General features: G+C 32.3%; 1 protein-coding gene across 1 annotated transcript in view; it reads left to right on the top strand.

Annotated features, from left to right (window-relative positions):
• Positions 1 to 11,366: 11,366 nt before the first annotated feature.
• LOC146992693 (homeobox-containing protein 1-like) overlaps positions 11,367 to 26,038 on the top strand; it is a 120,860-nt gene continuing 106,188 nt past the window's right edge. Inside the window, exon 1 of the mRNA XM_085809390.1 lies at positions 11,367 to 12,282. Coding sequence (XP_085665516.1) covers positions 11,708 to 12,282 — 575 coding nt within the window. The 5' untranslated portion in view covers positions 11,367 to 11,707. The remainder of the gene's footprint in view (positions 12,283 to 26,038) is intronic.

The raw sequence follows: 26,038 nt of genomic DNA, 5'->3' as shown, positions 1-26,038 counted from the left end.
ACGATTTGAAGGACCATATGTCATAGAAAAAATAACTCACGCTGTAGTAGTGTTAAAAGCCAGAAATGGTGAAACCTGCTCCGCAAACATTGGTCAAATCAAACCCTACTATGATCGGAATAAAATGCAAATTTTCAAAGATCTTTTGCAGGATCCGGCACGGCAGACACCGCAGGCACAAGCTCCAGAGGTGGAACAAGTACAAGGGCAAGCCATTAAGAGGCACGAGCAAGTGAAAAGAAAGTTTCCCCGCGGGAAAATTGAAGGTAACAAGAAAAAGAAGCCGTTCCACCGTCCAGAAAAGAGAGCTCACGAACACCCCCAGAATGAAGAAGGGAGAAGGACGACGAATGCAAAGAGAGCCAGGAGAAATGACGACAACTATAACCCGGCTCTAAAACTGAAGATCTACTCATCCGACAGGACTCTCCGCAGCAAATGTCGCGGAACTGCGGAAGGGCCACCAGCGGCGGAGGAAAAGTTACAAGGAAAATTTGAACGGCCAGCAACGAGGTCCATGCAGGAATACGAAGGTTCCGCCAAGACCAGCTGCCATCAAACGGCCAAGACCACAGGCAGAGGCGAAAAAGAAGGTATTCAAGGGTGACCGAACTGGAAAAAAAAAGAAAGCTTCTAGAGGAAGGCACTGAAGGGCGAGCCCGCACACGAAGGAGGATAAATCAAACAACAATCTACGCTACTTTCCAGGACTGGGCTCAGAAAAGAATGTCTGAATATCAAAGATAAGTAAAATTTTATGTTACTTTGCAAACTTAAGTTAATCTTTCATTCTTACTGCAAGTGGCAGATTTCAAGAAGTTTTACCTCATGCGAGGTCTACCTTTATCGCCAAAAGGGCGAGAAATGAGTTGTTACCGATTTTGGTATTATGTTTTTCAATTACTCGCGTGTAAAACTAAAGTTGATGTATAATAGCGATGTGTAAAGACTTAAATATTGTAAAAGTTATTGTATAAATTTTATTTAAAACATTCTGGCAAGAAAGAAGTTTTAGTCTGAAAGACTTTTTGAAATGTAGTATTTCAATGTAGAAAAATTGGCACTTGCTTTGAAAAGAATAGAAGTTAACAATGTACTACTAATGTACGTTGTCAAATGCGTAAAATTAACGGCATGTTAATATGTTCTTATATACAATGTGAACTGTTATTTCAAATGTTAAGAAATACCGTGATATGGTAAAAGTGAAAGTAATGTTAAATTTTTTTTTTATTCGTGTGACTGTAAAAAGACTAAATCATGGTGAATATGTGTTAAAGGTTGAATGAATGTAGTTAGGCTCTCTTACGCTACACTTCAGAGTTAGCCACTTTCAGAATAGCACCTCAGGGTTTAGAGTTGAAGTTAGGGTGTGTTACGAGGTCTTGGTATGTTGAATTTTTAACACGTTAGTGCTTTGATTGTAGGAGGAAGTGTTGAACACGTAGACATAAACACATTCGTGTTTGGTGTTCTTTTACAACACATGTCAGAGAGCACGGGGAGACATAATTAAAATAGTCATGAATGAAATAAGAATGTTAAGAGAAATATAATTATACATGTTACTTGCCATTTCATTGTGTAACATTTCATTAAACTAGTTTTCCTTCCAGATCTCTGGAAGGAACCAGATTTGAATAAAAGCTCCTGTTTAGATGCAGTACAGATGAAAAAATTGCGTGTCCTGGGAGCTGCTATTGTAAAAACAAATTTCTTTCTTTTAAATTTCTAGTTTCTAGCGAAAAATGTTTGTAAAAGATTGGCCTCGCGTTAGATTCTAGAGCTAAAAGTTTTCAACAAGGTCGTTTTAGACCTCAGTTTCAAACTAATTAACTCTGGCGGGAAGTATGTAAGGATCTTAAGTTTTACTAACGTTTATTTTATTTTAAATCTTTACTATCACTTCTTATTTTCTACTTCCGGCCAGAGTTATAAGCGTTAAATTATTTATGCAAAATTTGTCTGGCGAACGCCAAGTACTTAAGTTGTGGCTTTTTGCCAAGCGAGAGAGAGGAAGCAGTTAGTCGAAGCAGGCCGCTTACCTTAGAAGTTTTACTCAGTTGCTGGTTGCCTTCCAGGCCAGAGGTTTAATCCTCTTGATAACTTTAAACGTATTGTAGTGTTCACAGTTGTCTGTACTACATACGGCTTCCTGTTAATATAAGGCCAATCTTCCACGTTTATTATTTTAAAGTTAAATTAGAGTTTAGTTTTATTTTTATATTTTTACGTTTAGACCACAAGTAGTGGGTCTTTGTATTCCGAAGTACGGAAGTTATTGTAAATAGAGAAAAATAAAGGGTTTTGTATACCCTTCTTGTGTATCCTGTCTACTTCCCACAGTTATTGAACATAGATTTAGTAAGCTCTCTGTTCCGAGTCAGGTCCTTGCATGTTCCCGAAGAAAGTAAGACGGAACATTGAACCTGATAACTTGATTTTAATTATTTCTGTACATACAAATATTTATAAAGTTTACAAAATAGATCTCGTATGAGTCATCTTTCTTTCAGCAGTCTGTCATGAAATAAAAAATTCTGCAAATTAATACATATTATTGCGTGCGTACGGGTTCGTAATGGATTGAATGCACATGTCGATAAAAATTAATAAAAATTTATTCTTATCACACGAATAAATACGAAATGCTTAAATTTCCTCTGAGATATTCGCACAATATCGCAATATCTTACAGTAATTATATTTTAAACTACTAAAACTTTCAATAGAACTCAATTCAAAAAAAGAAAAAAGAAAAAAAAAAAAAAAAAACAGAAAATGCTCCTCCGATCTCACCGCGAATTCGCTACAGTCAGTTGAGATGTTTTCCTCCAGATTTTATAAGCTTTTTATTCATGCACGAGAACATTCTGGTATTTTCTCTATTTTTCTGGATAGCAAAAGACTACAATTACGAGATATCTATTTATTAAAATGTTAAATGCGCATGCTCATGTATTTAAATTTTTCCAGTGTAGCTTTCTGTTCAAATAAGTCTCGTGCTGCATTGCACGGGAATATAAAAAAAATCCATTACAGATTCTACTAAAAATAGCTAAATAAATACAAAATCCGCAAAAAATTTTGTCTACTGATTTATATAAAATATTCACCTGAAAAATCAAAGAATATTAAAATATCATGAACATATGATATTTCTGCTGAACATACATTACTTTGCTGGGTTTTAAATATTTTTGATTTCCTTAAATACTACATTTTAACTGTTATTCAAATTCACTGTCCTTTTCTCCCATGTTTTTTTCACAATATGAACTGTCTACATCATTCATTATTTTTAATTATCTGCTTCTATGCGAACTTTGTATAAATTGTCAATTTCTATCCTTTTTAAAATGTCCCAGCGTTTCATTAATTAATGACTCACCAATATTATTCTTTTGATATCCAATAATCTAACTCCACAATTTTTTATTAACTTCTGTATCTTATATGCACATAATATATTACATAAATAACTGTGTTAACTAACAACAAAATAGATTCTCTTTCTCCTCTTTGCAATAAGTTTCTAAATCTTTCTAACAGAAATATTACAGAAAATTCGTTTCTATGAGTTTTAACGTGAAGGAATTGAATTGAATAATCCTGTTGAATTTTAGTGTGAAGGAGTAACCTTTAATGCCGCTGTTATGCGACATCAAAGATTATTAGAAACGTCATAGTCGTCCAACGTTTGAAATTTTCTGTAAACCATTTAAAAAATCCAAAATCCATAAGAAAATTCCTAAATCAGGAATCTTCCATTAAGTTTACAAATAAAAAGGTATCTTTAATTGTGATTTTTATCAATTAATATAAAAAGCATGTAATATTAAATATGCAATTTGTAAAATTCAGAAAAATAATTAGTTTTCTTTATTGAAATGATTCTTTCTTATAAACTGATAAACAAAAGCTTCAGTAGCATATTCTGAATGTGTTTCCTGATAAATCTTTTAGTTTTCATTCATAAGCAGCGAAATTAGAATTTATATTTATCATATAAAGCTAGTAAAAATGGCATTAACATACACTTTCCAGAAAATTTAAATTTAGAATGCCCAGTTGATAATAAGAATTGAGCCTGATTCGTTATCAGTTGATCTACTTGAAACTAATTTCAAAAAATTAAACATAAAATAAAAATTATAATATCAGATGGAAACTTAAGTTTAAAGTGCGTCAGCTAATAAACTGCAACACAAAATGAGAAAAAGGAGCTTTATTATTTTTCTTCAGATGTTTAAAATAGATGCAGTTTATTATTGAAGGTGAATTTTATTTCCTATGATGAGATAATAGTTCAGCTGAAAATAATGCTGACTTGTTCTTATTTATCTTACAATAGCTTGAATATTAAGAGATTATTTTTCTTATTGTATTTTAAAAAACTAATATTGTGTCACTTTCTAAACTTATAAACAATAGAATTTCTACTGCATGTGTAACTTCACAATACCCATTAATTAAATCACTTAAAAAGAAGTACTTAAACTGAAACCTTGGCATAATTTTTGCATTTCTTAAGTAAGTTTCCTTTTACTTTAAAGAATACTTTCAAAATACCTTATAAAACCATAAGTTTTTTTTTAAAGCAGGAGGAGTGAAAATTGTACAATGCTCTCGCCGGGAATCGAACGCTAGACTTCCCGAATACGCGTCGAGTATGCTTCCAATTACACCACGAAGGTACTCCAAAAAGCGGGCGAAATTACCGTATAACTAAAATCTATCCGTCATAGTAATGTGATGTGCGTATTTAACATATAAATAGCTATTAAATTTTCAAGTTTAGCAATATGCAAGTCCTCAAAATGCATTTATATCCAGTAATCAAAACTGTTTTTACAAATATCAATGTGAAAAATACAAATGGCAAAAAACATAACTGTTTCTAAAGACAACAATATTTTAATCAGAATGTAAATATCTGTAATTTATTTCAGTGAAAAATAAATGAAAACATTACTTTATGTAAAATTTTCATACAATGAAATATGTATAAAATGCCATTTTAATGTATACATGTGCATATGTATTATAAGTAAACATACATTTATACATTTATGCAAAGTATTTGTAATCCCAAATGCTAGTCATAAAAATCAAAATAACTTTGATTAGGAAATTTCGTACAAAATAAATTAAAACTTTTCATTAATATTCGTTTATTATAACCTTCAACTTTTTGTTATGAAGTATAACACTGTCCCGAAAATTTTTAATTAATACTGTTCTCTTAAAGAATACATTCTCTTCCAATGTATTCCGATCCCAAAACCGTCAAACGCGATGAATTTTCTGCCTTGATATCTTAATCATAGCATCTAAATAAATAGGAAAGACATAATAATTTTAATTGTGTTGGTAATACGTTTGTAAAATACAAAGCATTAGAAAGTCTTTTTAAAAATTTTAGGATGACGCATTATTGATAAACTAAACGATTTCGTACCTATATCCATAATATATAATGCTAGAAACTAGTTATTTGTTACCGTAAAAGCTGTAAATACCCATAGCAATTGAATATATCATAAACTAAATACATATGTCAACTTATATCAATTATATATTCCGCTAAAAGAAAGTTGTAAACAATGTCATAGGCATGCATATCAATAATAGGAAAGAAATCATTTATACTGTATATTATTATAAACTTGCTAAATAATTTGGTAATAATTTGCTAAATAATTCGGTATAATTTAGCAAAAACAACAATAATTGAATCTTAAGCGAAATAATTGGCAGTTCATTAAAGATTTTTATGACAAGGCTTCGCTTAATTATCAGTTTTTCATAGTGTGTATCGCCGGTGATTTGAAATGCTACAAATCCCCAAAAATAGGTTCCGTGAGAATTGGGTGTTGGGATTTCATGAAACCTTTAAGATAATTGAAACTGCTGCTTCTGTTACAACTCCTTGGTTTATTAAGAAGTATCAATTCTTTTGCTCTAAATCTCATTTTCAAAACCTAGTGGGGTAAGGTCAGGGATTCTTGACGCCATGGGAAAAGTGCATTTTTACAAATCTACCTTCTTGGAAATCAACGATTTTACTCATCCTGCACATGATCCACAAAGTGAAATTGTGCTCAATTTTGTTCAAAAAAGGTACATATTAAGAACAATATTTTCCACATCCACTTGCGCGATTTGAGGAAGCAAAAAGTAATAATCCGCTTGTATACCCAAGTACACACTGAAGCTAATTTATTTGCTTTAGCATTTTCTCTCTAAACTACCTTTTCTCTCACCAAACCATCTTCTTGAAGGGGGGCAATATGTAAAATATAAAATAGCTATCTTTCAAAATCTTTCAAATAATAAATTAATAATGGCCCTTTAACTCCTGTCTTCATTCTCAAAATAACAGAGAATTATTATTTCTAACTAAACGAAAAAAATCCGTCATCTAATCTGTATTGAGCACTAATCTGAGAAATCTGAACCCGATATCTGGACTTATATATATATATATATGTGTGTGTGTGTGTGTGTGTGTGTGTGTGTGTGCATCTACGTATGTATGTAGATATACAGGGTGTCCCGTAAATGTTGTGAGAAACTTCTATGGCATGTAATATCAAAAATACTCAATTAAGGAAGAGTTGATTTAATACTCTATAATATTTCACATTGAATTAAGTTGACTTCGGAATGCGAAAATTCGAATCTACTTACAATGAATAAGCCCACCCGACATTTATGTAGGTAAGAATTTTTACTGCCTCTAAGTTTTACATATGTCATTCCGAAGACATTTTTCATTTGTAAGTTGGGCTGAGGGATAACAACTAGCAGTGTACGCTGATGATACAGAGATTCTTGCCCAAAATGCAGTTCTTGGTTCAGCTGTGCAATATTAAAAATCCACGTAGATGCACTTCAGACCTGGAAAATCAAGTATAAAATACAAATAAGACAGCAATTCACTGTCAGTTATGTTTATCAAAAGAAGGAAGATTAGAACTAGAATCTAAAGCTATCCGACAAAACTCTACCCTGGACTAAGCAAGTTCCTTATCTCTGGGTGATCCTTGTTAATTCTCTCATATGGATCTCCCACATTACATCCATTATTCAGAAATTTCCAGCGTGTAAAGCGAGGCTCTACCCTGTAATTGCTCAGAACAACGTTATATTTATAGACAACAAATTATTCGTTTACGAAACCATCTTGCGTCCCATAATGTATTATACCTGCCCTGTCTGAGCATACTCATGCCGTACCAACCGAAGACAGTTACAGAATGCTCAAAATATTGTTCTACGGCAAATCTGTAATGAACCTTGGTACGTGCGAAATAATAAAATGCACTAAGAGCTCCATGTTATTCAACTCATTCAACTCGAAAATGTCTATTACAAACTGGGTAAACAGTTGCACGGGAAACCCCCTTAATTGATAACGAATGCATTAATGCGTTTGATTATGACATTCATAATGTAAACAACTTTAAACGTCTAAAAGCAATTCTGAATGTAAATAGAGCGAAACCTCAGATCCCGAATGCCTCCTCTCACGAACAATTCGGTTCACGAGCAAGTTATCTGAAATAAAAGCGTCTCGGATGACGATTGGTGTCTCGAGTTACGGACTCGCAAGCCACATAATTAACATACAGGAGCTTCTAAAAATCATTTTAATATTGTGCATTGCCTAACCCTCATTATCAAATCCTGGTAGTGGCGTACAAACACATCAGCCTTTAAGAAATAATGACTAGATTGGGTTGCAAACGAAAACTTTGTGCACTTAGTTACATTTTTTTAATCTCTTATCTCGAAAAATATGACATTGATGTCATGTTAGTCAATGACACACATCTTCGAGCATGTGACAGATTCAGAATTCATGGTTATCAGATCATCCGTGAGGATAGACCCCACAACAGAGGAGGCGGAAACGCTATCATAAGTAAAAGCCATATAAAAGCCACTAAATTTAACATCGATACTTCCTGCTCCATCGAAAATGCTGCCGCCCTGATTTATAGCGGATTCAGTGAACCATATCTTTTCATCTCAGCTTATAATACTCCTTGTAATATGCTTACTACTCAAGATCTTAATATTCTCACTAATAATAATTATCCTACCATAATTGCAGGAGATTTCAATGCTAAAAATAATGCTTGGCACTGCAGCAACACCAACAGAAATGGAATTGCCCTTAATAATTTCATTCTCAATAGCGACATTAGACTCATAGCTCCTAACAATCCAACCCATTATATTGCCAATGGACTTGGAGATATTTTGGATATTGTCCTGATGAAAAATCTGCCTAACACCCCTCAAGTTGAAGTCTTTCACGAATTAGCTTCTGATCACCTGCCTATCATTTTTGAATTTTATGGGTTTTATCCCTCACTTCCCAAAGCATGTACTAAGGTTAACTGGAATCTCGTAACAGATCAACTTCAGAACATTCCTAGAAGAGCTACATTTGAACATAGATGTGAAATTGAGCACGAAATTACCAAACTTAATTTTAAAATTCAGAATGCAATTAACAACTCCACCTACATATGTAAGCAGAAAAACCCCTACGGTCTCCCAGAAGAAATTAAAGATTTAATCAAAGAAAGGAACAGATGCAGGAAACGTTGGCATATCATCCGCCATATTAATGATAAATGACTCCTCAATTACCTTAATAGAAAAATTCAAGAAGATATCTCTAAACATCGCTCTAAAGTCTGGGACAACCTGTTGGAAAATATTGATCTTCAACCAAATACTATTTGGAAAATTTCTAAGTCCCTAAGAAATACTACCATCATTCAGATTCACCCCTTATGTCATGTGGGGCAAATGCACCATTCGGAAAAAGAAATTACGGAAATTCATGCCGAAGAACTTAGTAAAACTTTCGAAAAACATAATAATACGAACTCTGAAACTGAAAAAGATGTAAATTACTTAATAGCAAGCATTCTCAATAGCCCGAATACTGATTTCATTGACCTTACCTCACCAGGCGAAATTAAATCCATTATCAAGCAACTTAAAAAACGTAAAGCCAAAGGTTTTGATAATATCTCAAATGAAGCGCTACAAGCACTGCCTAACAGATGTATAGTTCTTATCACCAATATTTTCAACGCATGCATTCGTCACTGCTATTTTCCCTCACAGTGGAAGCATTCAATCATTATTAATATCCTGAAACCTGGAAAAGATCCTAAAAATACCAATAATTATAGACCTATTAGCCTGTTACCGGCTCTCGGCAAAGTATTTGAACGTGTAAAAATCAGTACAAGACTTACTAACCACCTAGAAAAAATGGATCTCATTGATAAGAACCAATTTGGCTTCCGAAAGGGACATTGTACTACTCATCAGATACTCCACCTAGTAGAATTTATCGTCCAAGAATTTAGAAAAAAGAATGGAGTATCAGCATGCTTTCTCGATTTCGAGAAGGCTTTTGACAGAGTCTGGCATGTTGGTTTACTTCACAAATTATCAAATTTCCTTCTGCCTAATAGCTTCATTAAACTTACCCATTCTTATCTCTACAGACGCACGTTTCAAGTAAGATGCGGGGAAGCTCTCTCATCAAGAAAAACGATTTTCCGGGGCGTCCCTCAAGGTTCAGTTTTAGGACCGAAATATTTTAATATTTTCATAAATGACATGCCTTTCCCACGACACTCAAGTATTTATAAATATGCTGACGATACAGTCTTAACCAGTTCTAGAAATCCACAAAATGCTCTTGACAAACTCCAAATGCAAGCTAATCTAATCAACAAATACTGTGAAGATTGGAAAATTAAACTTAACGCAGCTAAATGTTGTGTTGTTTTATACCGCAGATACAGGAAAAAATTATCCTGTTCCCTACAATATAAAAATAGATAATTGACCAGTTCCTGTAGCAAGCTCATATAAATACTTAGGAGTGTACGTCGACAAAGCTTTCAAAGATCATATCCAGTATACCATCAATAAAGCTAATGCAGCATTCATGTCTCTTTACTCCCTGCTTGGAAGGAAATCTAAATTAAATCTAAACATCAAGAGAAAACTTTACATTACCCTCATCAGACCAACTCTACTTTATGCAGTTCCTGCATGGGCGACTGCTGGAAAAACTGAACGCCAGAAAATAAACGTCTTACAGAATAAGATTCTTCGAAGCATTACCAAAGCACCTTGGTTTGTGCGTAACGCGCAAATTCATAAAGATTTAAAGATTCTGCCGATTCACGATCAAATACTAACTATTGCACACAACTTCTTTGAAAAAATGAAAAACTCGCAATACCCGGTATGATCCCACAGAGGAACATGTAGTAAAAAGACCGCGAACTATCCATCATAATGCATTATGGTGGTAGTGTACAGTATATATATTTTATTCTACTTATTTCACGTATTTTAATACTCTTCATTTAATCAAGTTTTGCTTATGTTTTGGACTATGCTCTGACAAAGCTTTTGATTACAACTTATATTACTTACTTATTTTACTTATTATTTCTATTTAACCAAGAATTTATTTAGTACTGTGTAGTGTTTTATAGCAAAGACTTTGCTTACAGTGAAAATTTTAGTTCGCGGTCTTATGACTCCTTCACTCGATACTGGCCATCTCGCATCACGTGGTGTTTACTCTGCAACTTTAAAGAAATAAATTTTCTTGCATGATTAATTAATTGTACTGTACCCGAATTGTGTTTCTGAAGAATAAGAACATTATTATCTCTTCAAATTCGCCTTTTTGAACTTCTACAGTCTTATTTTACGTTTTATTCAGCAATTTTATGAATCTTAGGACTTATTTTACACCGACCACTGCTAATGACATGCCATTTAATTGCATTTAAAAATGACTATTTACTGAGTTTATCTCATGACTTCGATCTCGCCTTCGGGTGTGGTGTATTTTTCAATACACCTCTTATTTTATTATGATTACTAAGGGCATTTGGTAAAATGTTTAACTACTGGTTAGAACTCCTAGAAGTTGATGCCAGAAGAAAAGATACGATCCTAGATCCTAACCTCTGGCAACCCCTAGGAGTTCAACTGGTAGAGAAGTGTTTCAATTGAATACGAAAAATCTCTCGTTTTGAAAAGTGATCGCTAATGCTGGAGGTAAAGGTTTACTGTTTGATTTTTGCTGTTTAAAACATTTGCACCTGACGATTTGTTTTCTAAACTTCTAAAAGGATTTCCATCAAAGCATATTCTTGCAAGCTGATAAAATTCGCAAAGAAAATTTTCATTCGACAAGGATAGTCTTTTTGCACCATCCATAAGACTGAAACTGAATGAGTGAAATGCAACGGCACATCACTACCTATTGAGGGTTTTATAGCGCCATCTGTCGATCATTGTGAAAAGTGGTGGTTGCTGGTGAAATCGAAAACTTCCTTAATCGAAATCAGAATCAAATTATGTACGGACGGACGGTGTGCCCGGTGAATTTTCGATCTTAGTTTTCGTTTCGGCGCGCCTGTTAATTGCTGTTTTTACTTTTTAATATGCCATGTTGTAATTACTTTGAGCTTAAACTGTTTTTTATAGTTCATCCTATCCATAATGCTGAACCGCACACTGTAGGCTATATACCATGTGATGTTTTTTATTCTTTTTTATAACTGAAATGCGGTAATATCACAAATAGCATTGTGTGCATCAGAATGATAATCCTAAAGATACTAACTTCTGTTCAGTAATGGCACTTTTTACTGTCGAACAGATTGAACTAATTCGCCGGTTGAGGAGTAGTGGAATAACCAGAGAACAAGTATTACTGGCATTCACTGAGCTTGAGCGATTAGATGCAGAATTCGGCAGGTCTTTTTCGTATGGTGAAAGATGTCCGAATCATAATATGGAATTTTCTTTTAGTACTACTTCTGTCGTACGAAGTAGTTGCAGCGCTTCTAATGACTCCAGTGTTCCTATTGCATCAACTAATGTGTCTAATGTAAATGACAGTGCACTTCATGTTCCATTCAAACAAAATGAATATTTTCGTTCACCATCTGCTACACAGTGCAGAAACCCTGGCACATGTGAAGAATTAATTGACCCATCTATTCTTAATGGAGATTGCTCTGTGAATCCAACTGACATGCCGTCTAGGGTGGAAAATGAATTAGCTTTGCCTTGTGTTAATGATGCTGCACCAATTGTGTCTTCTTCAGAATCTCTAAGTCAGAATGCATATAATAGCTCTTTTAACTGTTCTTTTTATCCTATGGATGTTCAGTCAGAAGAACTTGCTGAACTGCATGAATTAAAAAAGTAAGTCTTATGATATACTATTTTTATATGACAGCATCATTCTTGAATTTGAAAATTAACTGAATTTCAACAACGTGGCTTACATTTTAAATCATCTAGGAATGTAGAATGAAGAATAAGCTCTTTATATTTCTTAATGTTATTGAAACCTGTTTCTGGAAATATAAGAATTGCAAATTATGTAGTCTGCTCTAAATAAATGGTAGCATATCGAATAGAGCAAATAGTTTTTGAGCATGTGCTTGTAATTTAATGCAGTTTGTCTTGTATGTGCAAATATTTCTTCACATGTGTGCATATCAAAAATATTTTGTAAATCAACTAGTCTTAAATATGTGCATTGAACATTTTATTATCTTTGATCTAAAACCACGTCAAAATCGAACAAAACTGAAAGATTTCTCTGATGTTCTTGCTATTCAAATTATTATTAAATATACTTTTCATCTGGAACACTTTTAAAGGTGATTCATATTTTCTGTATTGAGAAAAGGGAAAAGAATTGGATCATGTGAGTAATAAATGTTTTTTTCTGTAACGTATTCATGCAATTTATTATATGCACTCATATTCAATATTAATTTGTATCTTAACCAAGTTGTTCATATTCTCAGATATCTATCTACTGATGAATTTTCAAAGAAAATTCATCAGTAGATAAGGGGTAGAAATGTTTTATTTAGCTTAAACTTGTATTTCAATACGTGAATATATGTAGAATTCCATCAAATGAATCATTGTTCCACAATGACCCTGTGTATTAGAGTACTTCAAGATGTTTTGTTGGGAAGAGAGTGGTCAAAATTAGGATGCAAGATTTTCCAGATGTTTGAAAATCTAATTTTTTAAAGTCGGTGTAGCATTTTTTTATTATGTATGTTTAGGTGTAATTTTTTTAAATTTTAGTTAGACGTTTTACAGCTAGATTTAGAACTGTGTTAATGAATCAATAAGTAACTGTGTTTATAATCAGTTATAAACAAGAGAGTATCTGATAATATGGGCAAATTTTATGATTGAGAAAGTTTTTACTGTAGCTATTTATTTTGTACTTACTGCAATTTTTTACAGAAGTCGGCAATAGATATTGCATTTTTCTTTTGGATGTATGTGTACATATAAAAAACTTTATTAGAATCTTTAGGCTTTCAACATTAAAATGTAGCAATACCTCTTTAAGAGGACCATTCATAGTTTCAAATTTTCTCTGGAGGTGGTCACCTAAATTGCTTTCACTCATCCATCTCTTTTAAAGGAACAATAGTTTCAGACAATTTTTCTACCATCTTTATCACTGGAAAAGAAAAAAAGTTGATTTCCCCCCTTCTTTCCTCGAAAAGTTGTTCATTGTCCGTTTATGTTTTCACACAATTGACACTGCATTTAAGAACTTGAATGGAAGTTCTTTATTGGTAGTCTGGGTGTTTGTAATGGAGAACATCTTTCTCCTTGTGCAATAACTCCATCATTATCTATCTTTGGTGATTCCCTATTGTATATGTTACAAAGCAAAATATTACATCAAGAAGTTATTCTTCTGAAATAGTATGAAAGTGTTATATGACTCTTAGAGAAGTAGATTGTCATTGAAGCTTGATTCCATTCTTCAATTTTTTTCTCAGAAATGCTTGTTATTTTTTAAAATAATAATTTTAGGGAGGTGGATTCTATGGAAAGTTTCACTGCATTAATTTCTAAGTTTTTAAATCATCTTAAATTACAAGATGCAGAAAATTTTTCAGAAATTCCTTAAAAGTGAAATTAGTTGAAGTCGTGAAATCTTTATGTGATCTTAGAAAAAATTAGCCATAGCTAGGTCATATTCTTTTAGGAGAGGGGCAGAGGAGGACTTTTAATCTTTCAGTAGCTGCTGTGTTTTACTTACTATTTATTATTATTTTTTTAATTTGTGGAAATTAAAATTCAGTAAAAGAAACTACTAAATTACTGCTTATTCTGGAGAAGGAAAATAATGAAGAATCTTTTGAGTACAGATACCGTTTTCAAAAGGTACTTTTCTAGAATACATGCAGCTTGGCATGACTTCTCTTGTGATTATGTAATCGTATGTGTTTTTATGTTCGGGTGCTTGCTTTGATTATGTAATACAAAATTTTTCCGTTCCAGTTAATTTATTTTGGTTATAAATCTAAGGTATATTAATTTAATGATTATTGTTAAATTAAGTCACCAGGTTTCTTTTAATATTGTCAGATTTAATACCAACTTCCAGTTTAATAGTATTAAAAGCATGGCTTGAGTTTAATGCCATTAGAAAAATATATTGGATTTCCTTCTGTGTTTGTGTTGTATAAAAATATTAGAGGGATCATATATCTTTCCAGAAATTTATATTTGTGTAAAAAATTTGATTTCATTAAACACATAAGAATAAATTACTAATTCTCTGAAAATTAGCTATATATAATATTATTTCAAAAGAATAGTTTGGAGGCAACTTCCCCTAAGTAAGTCTGTCTCCTGCCTGCTCAATAATTATTCACTTTGCATTTTTATAAATTTTTAGGATTAAAAAATTTATTGGAATTATATATTTATTCATAGATTTTGATACTTGCACTTGATTTACATATGCTCTCAGAATTTAAATGACATTGTAGATTAGTTCTCAGAAATTATTAATTAATAATTTATTTGTAATTCAATTTCATTAAAAATTTAATTAACTTTTAAATTTGCTTTTTACAAAATGAGAATGTTTGTTAAATTCATATATATAATAATATATATATATATAATTTTTAAAAAAGGAGAAGTTAAAAACCTAGCTAGGGCAGTAAAGAACATTTGAAAATCTTATCTAATTTCTGATATTTTATGTAAAACAAGGTCATAACATTAAAATCAAAGTTAAATCATAAAATTTATGCAAAAAAAAAACTTATCCAATTAACTTGAAATAGAAAAATGTAGATATAAAAACATTTTTAAAAGATAAACGAAGGGCGTGCTTTAAGTAAGGACCGTTTGAAAATAAAAACCAAACAAAAGAAAATTTTCAAAAACCAAATTTATTTTCAGATTCTACATCCGTTTCTCTATTTTTCAACATAGGTGCCAAGTTTGTGTAAACACTTATCATACCTTAGAACTAGATTTTGAATAACCTCTTCATAGAAACTTGCCGCCTGCTCCGATAACCAAGAGGTCATGGCCGTTTTCATGTCCTAGACTAGACACTTCAGGAAATTCATATGAAATAGTGCTTATGGTGAAGCGTCTGTTCTCAAGAATTTTCACGTCAACTGAAGCCATCATATTGTCTGTAATCACAGATGGGTGACTGGAATGGGACTCATTCTGGACGTTGTCACGGCCAGCTTTGAAGTCTCTGACTCACTTAAGCACTTTACCTTCACTTATGGGAGTAGCTCCATAAACTTTACAAATCTGATAGTGAATGTCTGCAGTAGACAGGTTTCTTGCTGATGAAAAATATATCACTGACCGTACCTTGCACGAGGCAGGGATTTTGATAATCTTGAATATTTTAAAGATGCAGAACAGACTGAACAGGTTACAGTAAAAGTATAGTTTAGGGTACTCCTTGGCGATTTTTGGCGGTACATAGATACCGATTTTGTGCAATTTTTTGACTCGTTATTTTGGTTTGCAAAGCAGCGATTTTTGCACCAAAAATCGTCCGCCGCTACACAAAGCCAAAATAACAAGACAAACAATTGCACAAACTTGGTGTCCATGTACACATCGACTTATTTTCACTTAAAAAAAAAATCCCCGAATTGCACAAAAATGGTATTGCGCAATCCTTTGACTTTATCCATGTACACGTTGACCTATTTTTCACTTTAAAAAAAATCCCCAAATTGCACAAAAATGGCATTGTGCACTCTTTTATTTTTATCCATGTGCACGTTGACCTATTTTCAATCACAAAAAAATCCCAGAATTGCACAAACGTCCATTGCGCACTCCCTTTACTTTGTCCATGTATACATCGATATATTTTCACTTAAAAAGTCAAAGTAGCACCCAATTCATAGGCAAACAAAAAATACATAATCTCAATAAAATACATTTTAAACCAAACAATAAAATAACATAGAAAAAGAAAAACATGTTATACATTTAAGCACTACCAAAAGCAAATATTCACTTACCATGATTTTCAAGTTCGCTTCGTACACCCGGAGCCACGTAAAAATCAAAATATCAATCATACTCAAATGACTTTAATTAAGACACAATGACTTTGTCAAATCAGGTACTCTTTCTGATCGAACGCTTCACATAGTGACAATCTGAACCTTTCCTCCTACAAACCCATTCAAATCCATCTAAACGGTTTTTACGTTTGACTAGACGCATATCCTTCCTACATACAGGACACCTATAATGGCTACTAAGTAAACCTTCATTTACACACCAGTCAATTAAAGCTCTTTTCCCCTTTCGCTCCAAATCGTACAGAAACTTCAAATTAATCTTACTACATTCGGCCATTCTACCGTCTAAAGAATCAAACCAACATACACCACAAAAATGTTTAGAAAACATCCTATGATTCAAAATTTCCTAGAATCATGCACCCGATTGTGTCACAATAGGGTTTCCATAACATTCAACTACTCGGGCTATCATAAATGAAACGACAACTTGGCGATAAATGAAACAACAACTTCACCATAATACAAGGGGTACCTTAAAGTCTACTCTACCACAGGTTACCTATACAGCTGTAACTGAGCACAGTTGTTTCCAAGGAATGCTGGGACACGATGCAAGCACTCGTTGCTGCCCGCGCGACACATATTAGTGTATACAACAAAACAACCCTTACTTAAAAACCATGCTACATATATGTACAGGGTGTATCAGTACAGTGTTGACAAACTTTCAGAAGAGATAGAGTACACCTAGACCCTGGGAAATCACATAGGAATGCATGATCAGAAATGCTTTCCTGGTGCAGTAGTGACAACACAAATGTCAAGAAAGAAAGGACACGAACGGGGTGAGAAAACATGTTTATTATTCAAAGTACAACAAAAACAAAGAAAAAAACAACATGAAGAGACAACAATTATCATCAAAGAAAGTATTTAAAATTGCGACTCGGACCGTGATGCAGAAAACGTGCTTCATGCATCTTTCCATTCGTGATGTACCAGAGAAGCCTTCCATGCACCAAAGAAGTGAGGTCTGCATCACAGTTCGGGGTCATAATTTTGAACACCTTTCTTTAATGACAATCGTTGTATTTTTCAGAATTGTCTACATTTTGAACTTTAAGCATAAAATGTGTCCAAAAACGCGGTTTTCGCACATGCAAAAACCACGTTTTGAACACACAATTTAAGCTAAAAATCAAAAAAAAAAAAAAAAAAAAAAAAAATTTAGCTAGCAAAAACAAAGTTTCTAACCAAAAATATTTGACAAGAATCCATGTACATAGTGATATGTTTTAACTTAAAAAAAACATCTGCCAATTGCACAATCTAGGCATTGCACACAAATCAACAAAGTAAACTAAAATAAATTACAAACAATTCAAATAACAACAGAAATTCAAAGTAAAAAAATAATGAACATAACATTCTACAAAGTAAAAACGGTTGATCTTTACATTATGGTAACTTGGCGAAAATTTGGCGACCAACTCTCGTACAGCAACCTTCTATTTTTTTTTCCCGCCGCCATTTTGTCTTCACGAAGTAGACATGTTTCTTTTCTTTTTATCTACTGAACACTTCTTCCAACAATCTACTAGCCGAATTACACTTATGCTAGAAATTTTATCTAACAAAACTGCTTAATCATGACAAATATTCACTGCAAAATTGAGAAAAAGTGCGCAATACCATACTCCTTACGCGTTTTTCAAAATAACACATACACATAAACCATGTACATGTCGACTTATTTTTACTTAAAAAAAATCCCAGAATTGCACAAAAATGGCATTGCGCACACTGTTCACTATATCCACGTACACTGCTTTTTTTTGATAAATTAGAAAAATTTCACGAAAATACATGACAATTTTTTTAATCTTTAAACCCGGTAAAAAGAACATATATGAAATTACCTGATCGCGAAAAAGTATATACCCTTTCCAAATATGAACATTTCCACGTATAAAATAAATAAAATATCCAAAACCTTTTACCTGTCAATTATCTATTATATTATAAACGTCACCAACGAATTCATACCGCAAACTTTACAAATACTTAGTGTCAAATATTTAAATTATTTCCATGCATGTTTACTTCAACTAAAACGTATACCAAATTCCTACAAACATAAAATTCACAAAATAACTATCATTTAATTAAAATATCACTAAACCATGTACACGTCGACTTCTTTTTACTTAAAAAAACATCCCAGAATTGCACAAAAATGGCATTGCGCACACTCTTCACTATATCCATGTACACTGCTTTTTTCTCATAAATTAGAAAAATTTCACGAAAATGCATAACAATTTTCTGAATCTTTAAACCCGGTAAAAAGAACATATATGAAATTACCTGATCGCGAAAAAGTATTTACCCTTTCCAAATATGAACATTTTCCCGTATAAAATAAATAAAATATCCAAAAACTTTTACCTCTACATTATCTATTATATTACAAACATCACTAACTAATTCATACCGCAAACATTACAAATGGTTACAAATACTTAGTGTCAAATATTTAAATAATTTCCATGCACGTTTACGCAAATTACTTTACTTCCACCTTACATTTAGAACAATGCATAAAAATAATATCCTCAAATAATTAAAAATACTAACTTACCTAATCTTCTTCAGAATCTTGATTACGTGTCCGATAAACTTTTCTTATTTCTGTTTCAGGATCTTTAAAATCATACTTATAGTTCACAGCAAGGTACCAGGTAAAATAAATAACTTAATAAAACATCTTTATTTCTATCTCACACAACCTTAAAGAAACACTTTTACTACCCCTTTCAATCCCACTAAATACCCATTTCGAATTCACTTTAGCCTTGGGATCCAAAAATTAACGAACACTGTTTCACACAACACAGAATAAAGCCAAAGGCAAAATTTCCAGATTTTTTCCCCGATTTCCCCTCTTTTTCGATTAAAGAACCGTAATTCGTCCATTAATATCACATGACATGTCCCATGATCTCTCATTTCCCTCACACAAAATGATGCGTAATCGGAACTGAGTACTGCTCACATTATTACCAAAGTCCCAGGTAGTAACCTTTATCGCCTGCAAAATGTTGCCAAACTACCAGTTACCATATTCTAAAGATCAGCCGTAAAAACAATAAAATAAAATGCACTTACCATAATACATAATAAAATTTCGTCAGTCACACAACGTCTGTGAACAAAAGTGCCACGATTTTGCTATATCACATGTCTTTCTGCGATTCAAAATTTCGAAAGTAATGATAAAAACTTTGTCCAAAGTTAACTTACTACACGTAAACCACAATCCAAATCTTAAACTCCGCTGACAGCCACATACTTTACCAGCAAGCATTTGACTGCAAATCCACACAAGAACTATCAGAAACGCCTTTCTTCGTCCGAGTTCTCATAGCAGCTCCGCATTTTGGACTCCATTTTAAAAGTCCCAAGAAATTCCAAAAATACACTTCGATCCTCATAAACACACCCGTGAACTAAAGACTTGTTAACAACTGCTACATCATACCTTTTAATACTAAATTTATTTTCCACATAATCTAAAATACGCGACTGAAATCTTGCCACCATTTCTCTAAGTTTCAACGTCAAAAGGGGTTGCCATACTAATACCATTGTCCACCAAACCATCCCACAGCACGGAATCGTGCTAAAAACCAGCGCAAAACACATATTGCCACATTTGGTGATCTTAGGCCGTATATAAGAGTAGAGCCTTTTTTTCTTATTTATAGGTTTCTGCTGTACTAAGCATAATAAAACATGTTTTTTCTCACAGTTTGTGTCATCACTACCGCACCAAGAAAGCGTTTTCAACCATGCATTGCTATGGGATTTCCCATTATTTAGGTGTACTCTATCTCTATTGAAAGTTTGTCAACGCTATACTGATACACCCTGTATACAGATCTTATGTTTGCTCGATGATGGTATAGACTAAGGTTCTTTAAAGATTAAGGACTTATTCAAAATAAATATCTCTTTGATGTTGGACCTAATTCTTAATTCCATAAGAATTTTTAAGGGATCAAGGATTAAGGACTTTTTTCTACTTTTGAACCATTTCAGTTAGATAATTTTTTTTCTTGTTCTGGAATTTGGTTAAGTATACTAGCTGCTGGTGTTACAAAATATTTGCTGTAAAGTTTTGAACTATATTAAGGCTGATTGTATATCTTTTAAAAATGAATTATATATTACAGACTTTAGTCTAAAGAAACATGGTGACATATTACAATTGGTTTTCTTTTTACAACATGCAAGCATTTTAAGAACTCCATGATAATACTTAAATAGATAGTTAAAAACTGTGATTTTATTAAATTATTCAAAAATAAATATATAAAATTTTAATTGGTTTCTGGGATCATCAATAATATTTTAATAATTTCAATTTTGAGAAATGCAAATTAGAATATGCTAAAGCATTCAATTCAATGTCATTTCAAATTGCTTCTTGCCCCTCGTGAATTTCACATAATTTCTTGGAATGTTTTTGTGCATGCTGTTCAATTAAGCAATTATATTCTTGATCTCTTGGAATATTTTTGTTATACAAGCAAGTTGTATTGCCACTCTTCAATGCAAAATACAGAAATTTAAGAAAATGCAGCAAAGTAGTAATTAAAAATTGGAAATATATATATTCTGACGAGTTTGAGAAATTTGGCAGTTTTGTATGTAGCTGGGTCTGAAGGCACTATTTGTTCAATAGTGACTGATATTTTGCTAACCTTATCAAATAGATTATATAGTTACTTATATCTGCATTTTTCTGTTCATTGCAATTCTTGCTTTGTTATAAAAAGCGTCACAATACTTTGTTATATTATTGTTGTGAAATACTTTGTTAAAAAAAAAACTCCCACTTGCTTTACTATAATTTTTTTTAATCCTGTCTTTTATTTTTGTCTGATAGCTTAGTAATATGAAAGTAGAAGGCAGGCTTCAAGCCTGTCTTCTATTTTATAATTCTAATTCATAGGCTCATTAAAAACAATATCACCTTCAATGCAGTTTGAGTAAGCATCATTTGCCCTTTTCTCTATATTTTGCAGTTCAAGAAATGTGAAGTAACACATCCCCTCCCCCATAAATGTGAAGTAACTGAATTTTTCTTTTTTTTTTTTTTTTTTTTTTTTTTTTTTTTTTTTTTTTTAGCGGGGGGAAAATTTATTGTTCTTTATTATAAATTTTACCTCTGGGAAGTTTCTAGGCTCATTTGGTTGTAACAGATTAATCATCCTCTGAATTTTCATTGGACATAAAAGAATTTCATTGGACATAAATAACATAAAAGAATGGAAAAAGAAAAAGGGCTTTGTAGCATTTATTAAACCAGATGCTTATTGCATTACAGTTATAAGAATATGAAGAGAAGTGCATTTGTATCTATTGAGAGATTTTGAATGGTCCGAGAGATAGATTGTTATCAATAAAAGTTCATTACGTAAATTTATTTAACATATGTATTGTATTACTGTACAAAATAAATTATACTGTTTTCTTACAAATTTCATTCTTCCACATTTATAACATATACAGTCAAAAGTCGTTAATTCGGACACCCATAATTCGGAATGATCTATAATCCGGACCTCAAAACTAAAAACTTTCTGCGCATGCGCCGCGTTGACACATGCGCATAGGCGTTTACGCGTGCGCGTAAGACCCTTTACGACTGCGCATATGAGTTTGCGCAAGTGCAGAATACGTTTTCGCGTGCGCGTTTTATTATAATGGACGTATAAGCTAAAATTATCTAATTATCTATTTCAGTTAATGTTGATGATTGCGTTGTTCCTTAATTTTCGAATTGGATCCGGCTTATTATTTTTTGCAGACTGTAAGAGCAATTTTATAAAAGTAAGCTTAAACTTTCGATTATATCAAATAGAATTTCCGATATATATTTGTTAATATGTAAAGGATCTAAAGCGAAAGTATGTTTTGAAATCCGAAATCTGTTTATCAATTTCACGCTGCTCGGCGGGGGGATCGCCGCGCGGCGGGCGCGTAATGAATTGGAAGTTGATCTGTCAACACTATCTTTATCTTCAGCGCAGATGTTTTTATTTTATTTGGCTTATAATTCCTTACCAAAAGTAGTATTTCATCTCGATATGCTCCGTCTTTGATATGATTTAAAACAAGTTCCTCGTCATTATAATTCGCTTTCGATAGCGAAGAAAGTAACAGAGGTTATTGAAAACGAAAAAATTTCGATTGACAAATTAGTCGGTGTTCTCGACACAGCAGTTATAGGACTTGAACAGCGTAACTTTGTAACTGAACAAGAAATTATGTCTGTTTAATAGAATTAAAGAGAAAGTATTATCACATGAAACGAAGCAAAACTTAAACAACTTACATTGAAAGAAATGTTTAATAAAGTAAACAAATAAATATTAAGCTTTTTCTTTTTGCAAATTTTGATACCCTTTAGATCATAATTGTTCTTTATTTCATAAATTACGGTTTCATATTTTTAATTTTAGAATTTCTGCATGCCATCTTACGAGATTTAAACTGATGATCTATAATCCGGAAAAATCGATACTCCGGAATCGCCGAAGTCCCGACGAGTCCGGATTAACGACTTTTGACTGTATTTCTTAATCAGAGTGAGAACTGTTTACAGAATCCTTTAGTAATTATTCTTAACTTTATATCTTTCTGAAAATCTAATTCATCTTTTTACATACTTCCAAAAATTTCCTAAGTTTCAATAAATATCATTAGTTCTAACGTAAACTCTAATTTAATCAGAATAATATTCTTACAAAATCCTTTTAGTATTTCAGGTGTCAGCGTTTTATCAAATAGTTAAAATTTAAAGCACTTTATGGTTATTTTTATGAACATGTAGACCACAAAACTGTTTAAGAAGCTAATAACACAGCATTTTACCCAGAATTATAATAAACTTCGTTGAGAGCTTTATGATTAATAAAAATTTCTACCATGATGATATTTATTGCTGTGTTTGTAGCTAAAGATAAAAATTCGGTGTGGATGAGAATATCTGGCATGATAATACTATATAACTTTTATTGTGGGAAGTAACTGACTTCAGTATAAATATTAACCATCTCAAGGATAAAATTATTGTACAGTTCATCAGAATATGCTTGTGTGCTTCATCAGCTGGAATCATTTATCTTATATCTTGTCCATAATTAGAATTATGAATCTGACTCTTTATTAACTGTCATGCAAAGACTGGAATCAAAATGTGGATCATGGATTGCTAAGCAAAGCTAAAAGATAATAGTTTTTTTTTTAATCTTCTGCAGCATATACTTTCCCTGTTTTTAAATCTTGTTTGTTTTTAAAAGCAAAGCATTAAATTTTAAAAAATTTGATGAATTAAAAAAGGCACATTTTATCAGCCACTTTTGTAGAAGTTGCCAGATTTTCAAAATGTGCCAAACTCTGGCAACCATATTCATAACAATCCTTGAGTCACGCAAAGTCACCATTTTTATATGCATTCCTTTTGTTGTGTTCCAAGCTGCAATAGTTTTTATAAAAGAATCATCATATTTTTTGCCTTAATTTTAAAATATGCACTTGTGGAATTTGCCAGTAGTAGAAAAAACTGCAGTTAAGTTTCTGCAGCAATATGTAGTTTGCTACAATATCTTTAAAGACAACAATAAGGACATGTGTTTAGTAGATAGCTGAGCTGGTATTACTTGGAGAGAAAAATAACACACACACACAAAAAAAAAAAATTACAGAAAGATTTGTTGAAGAATATGTTTTATTTTTTAATGTGTCATGTATTCCTTATTTAATAATTCAAATTTATATTTTAGATGGTTAAAGCATGATTCCTTTTCATGTGCTAAAAATGTCTATCAATTTATGACAAATGTCAGTAGTTAGGGAACCTTCCAAAAAGAAAAATCATCAAACTACCAAATCACAGTAATAAGTAACTTTTACTTTTTCATCTAGAAAAAGTTGGGAAATTATGCCAAGGTAGTTGCATTAATGCATAAGTACCTTAAAAAATTCAAAAAAAAACAAGTTTCTGTATGAATAAAAACTGGGAAAATATTGCAATGTATTTGTAACATAAAATATTCATCTTTGATTTACATGAATAAAGCTCTGAAAAGTTATTCTGTGACTAAAAACTGTCATTGAAAACCAAAGGTGTAAGTATTACTTTTTTGATAGCAGTTAAAAAAGATTTGAATTTTTTATCCAAGTTTTATATTATTATTATGTGCAGGCATATATGTATAACTCTTGCTTAAGAAATTTCATTATTTTGCTTCTTTTGTACCTTAATACAGTACAATGTCTGAGATCTGGACGCTCAATATCCAGAATGATCTAAAATCCGGATCTCAATGCCACCAACAAAACTTTTTTGTTTGTATGCTTTACGCATGCGCATTTGAATTTTTTTTCTCCCATAGTAAAATATATAGAGGGTTCCGATTCTTAATTTTACTTTGACACTAAATAAAATAACTCATTATTCAAGAAACAATTATTTTAGCATAAATTTGTGTGATTAATAACTTGCCTCCTTAGCTGTGTATCTGCTTGGTCTCAAACCGAAACATTCTATACAGAAACATTGTTGATTTTACACTACTATATGTTATATCCCTGAGGCCAACCTGGCAAATCATCATTATATTTTGCTTTCATCACTGTGTGTTTATCAACACATGATAACTTGCATACTGACTCGTGCAGCAATGCCTAAATATTTTTTTTTTTTTATATTAGTAATTGACTAGCAGAAAGTATGGTAACCTTTTATGTTGACATTATGCTTGGCGATGATTACAGATTATTTAAGTTAAATGTCCTAAGAAATGTTGACGAGGAAAAATTTAACAAAAATTTATTTCCATATGCTAAAAACAGATTTGGTTAATAATACTCATAGACCAAAAGATACATTTAATGCTGTTTGAATTAGAATAACTGATTTGTTTATTCACAGTAACCCAATACCGGCACTAGAGCTTGTATGGTTGCACCGGGCATCAGAATTTAGGAAAGGGAAAGTTTTGAGATTTTAGAGAAGCACCAAGCAGCAAATTTAAAGCATGACAAAATTTTTAGAATTTAGGCAATGCACTGGAATCCAAAATTTAGGGGCACAAAAATTCAGATCTTAGGGAAGCACTTGGTAATAATATTTAGACCTTCCTCCCCCTCCCAAGGAGACTGCATCAGGAGGTAAAATGTCTAGTGCCGGCCATCGATAAGGCTTAAGTATATGTGCAAATTTACTTATTCGGGACTCAGCTAAGCCTTAAGCATGTGCAAAAAAATAGATGCAAGTATAATAAGTAACTAAATTAATACAATTCAGGCTTAACAGCTTCAGTGAACGATAGAAGCAAGACAAAATTTTGCGGAAGACCTTGTCTTTCTTGGCCAATCTCATGACACATAGCCATTAATGTATAACAGGCATTATTAAGCTAGGCTAAAATTATACTTTACTGATTCCAAGGACTTTCAGTTAATATAGCAGATTGCCCTGTTCCTTAACTTTCTGCTTTGATCAGCTTATTATTTTTTGCAGTCTGTTGTTA

The sequence above is a fragment of the Stegodyphus dumicola genome, chromosome X2 (assembly GCF_044657685.1).
Source record: "Stegodyphus dumicola isolate Sdum_Otavi_A_Nest chromosome X2, ASM4465768v1".
Classification (NCBI taxonomy): domain Eukaryota; kingdom Metazoa; phylum Arthropoda; class Arachnida; order Araneae; family Eresidae; genus Stegodyphus; species Stegodyphus dumicola.
The sequence above is the reverse complement of the archived record's forward strand: the minus strand, read 5'-3'. Positions and strand labels throughout refer to the sequence as shown.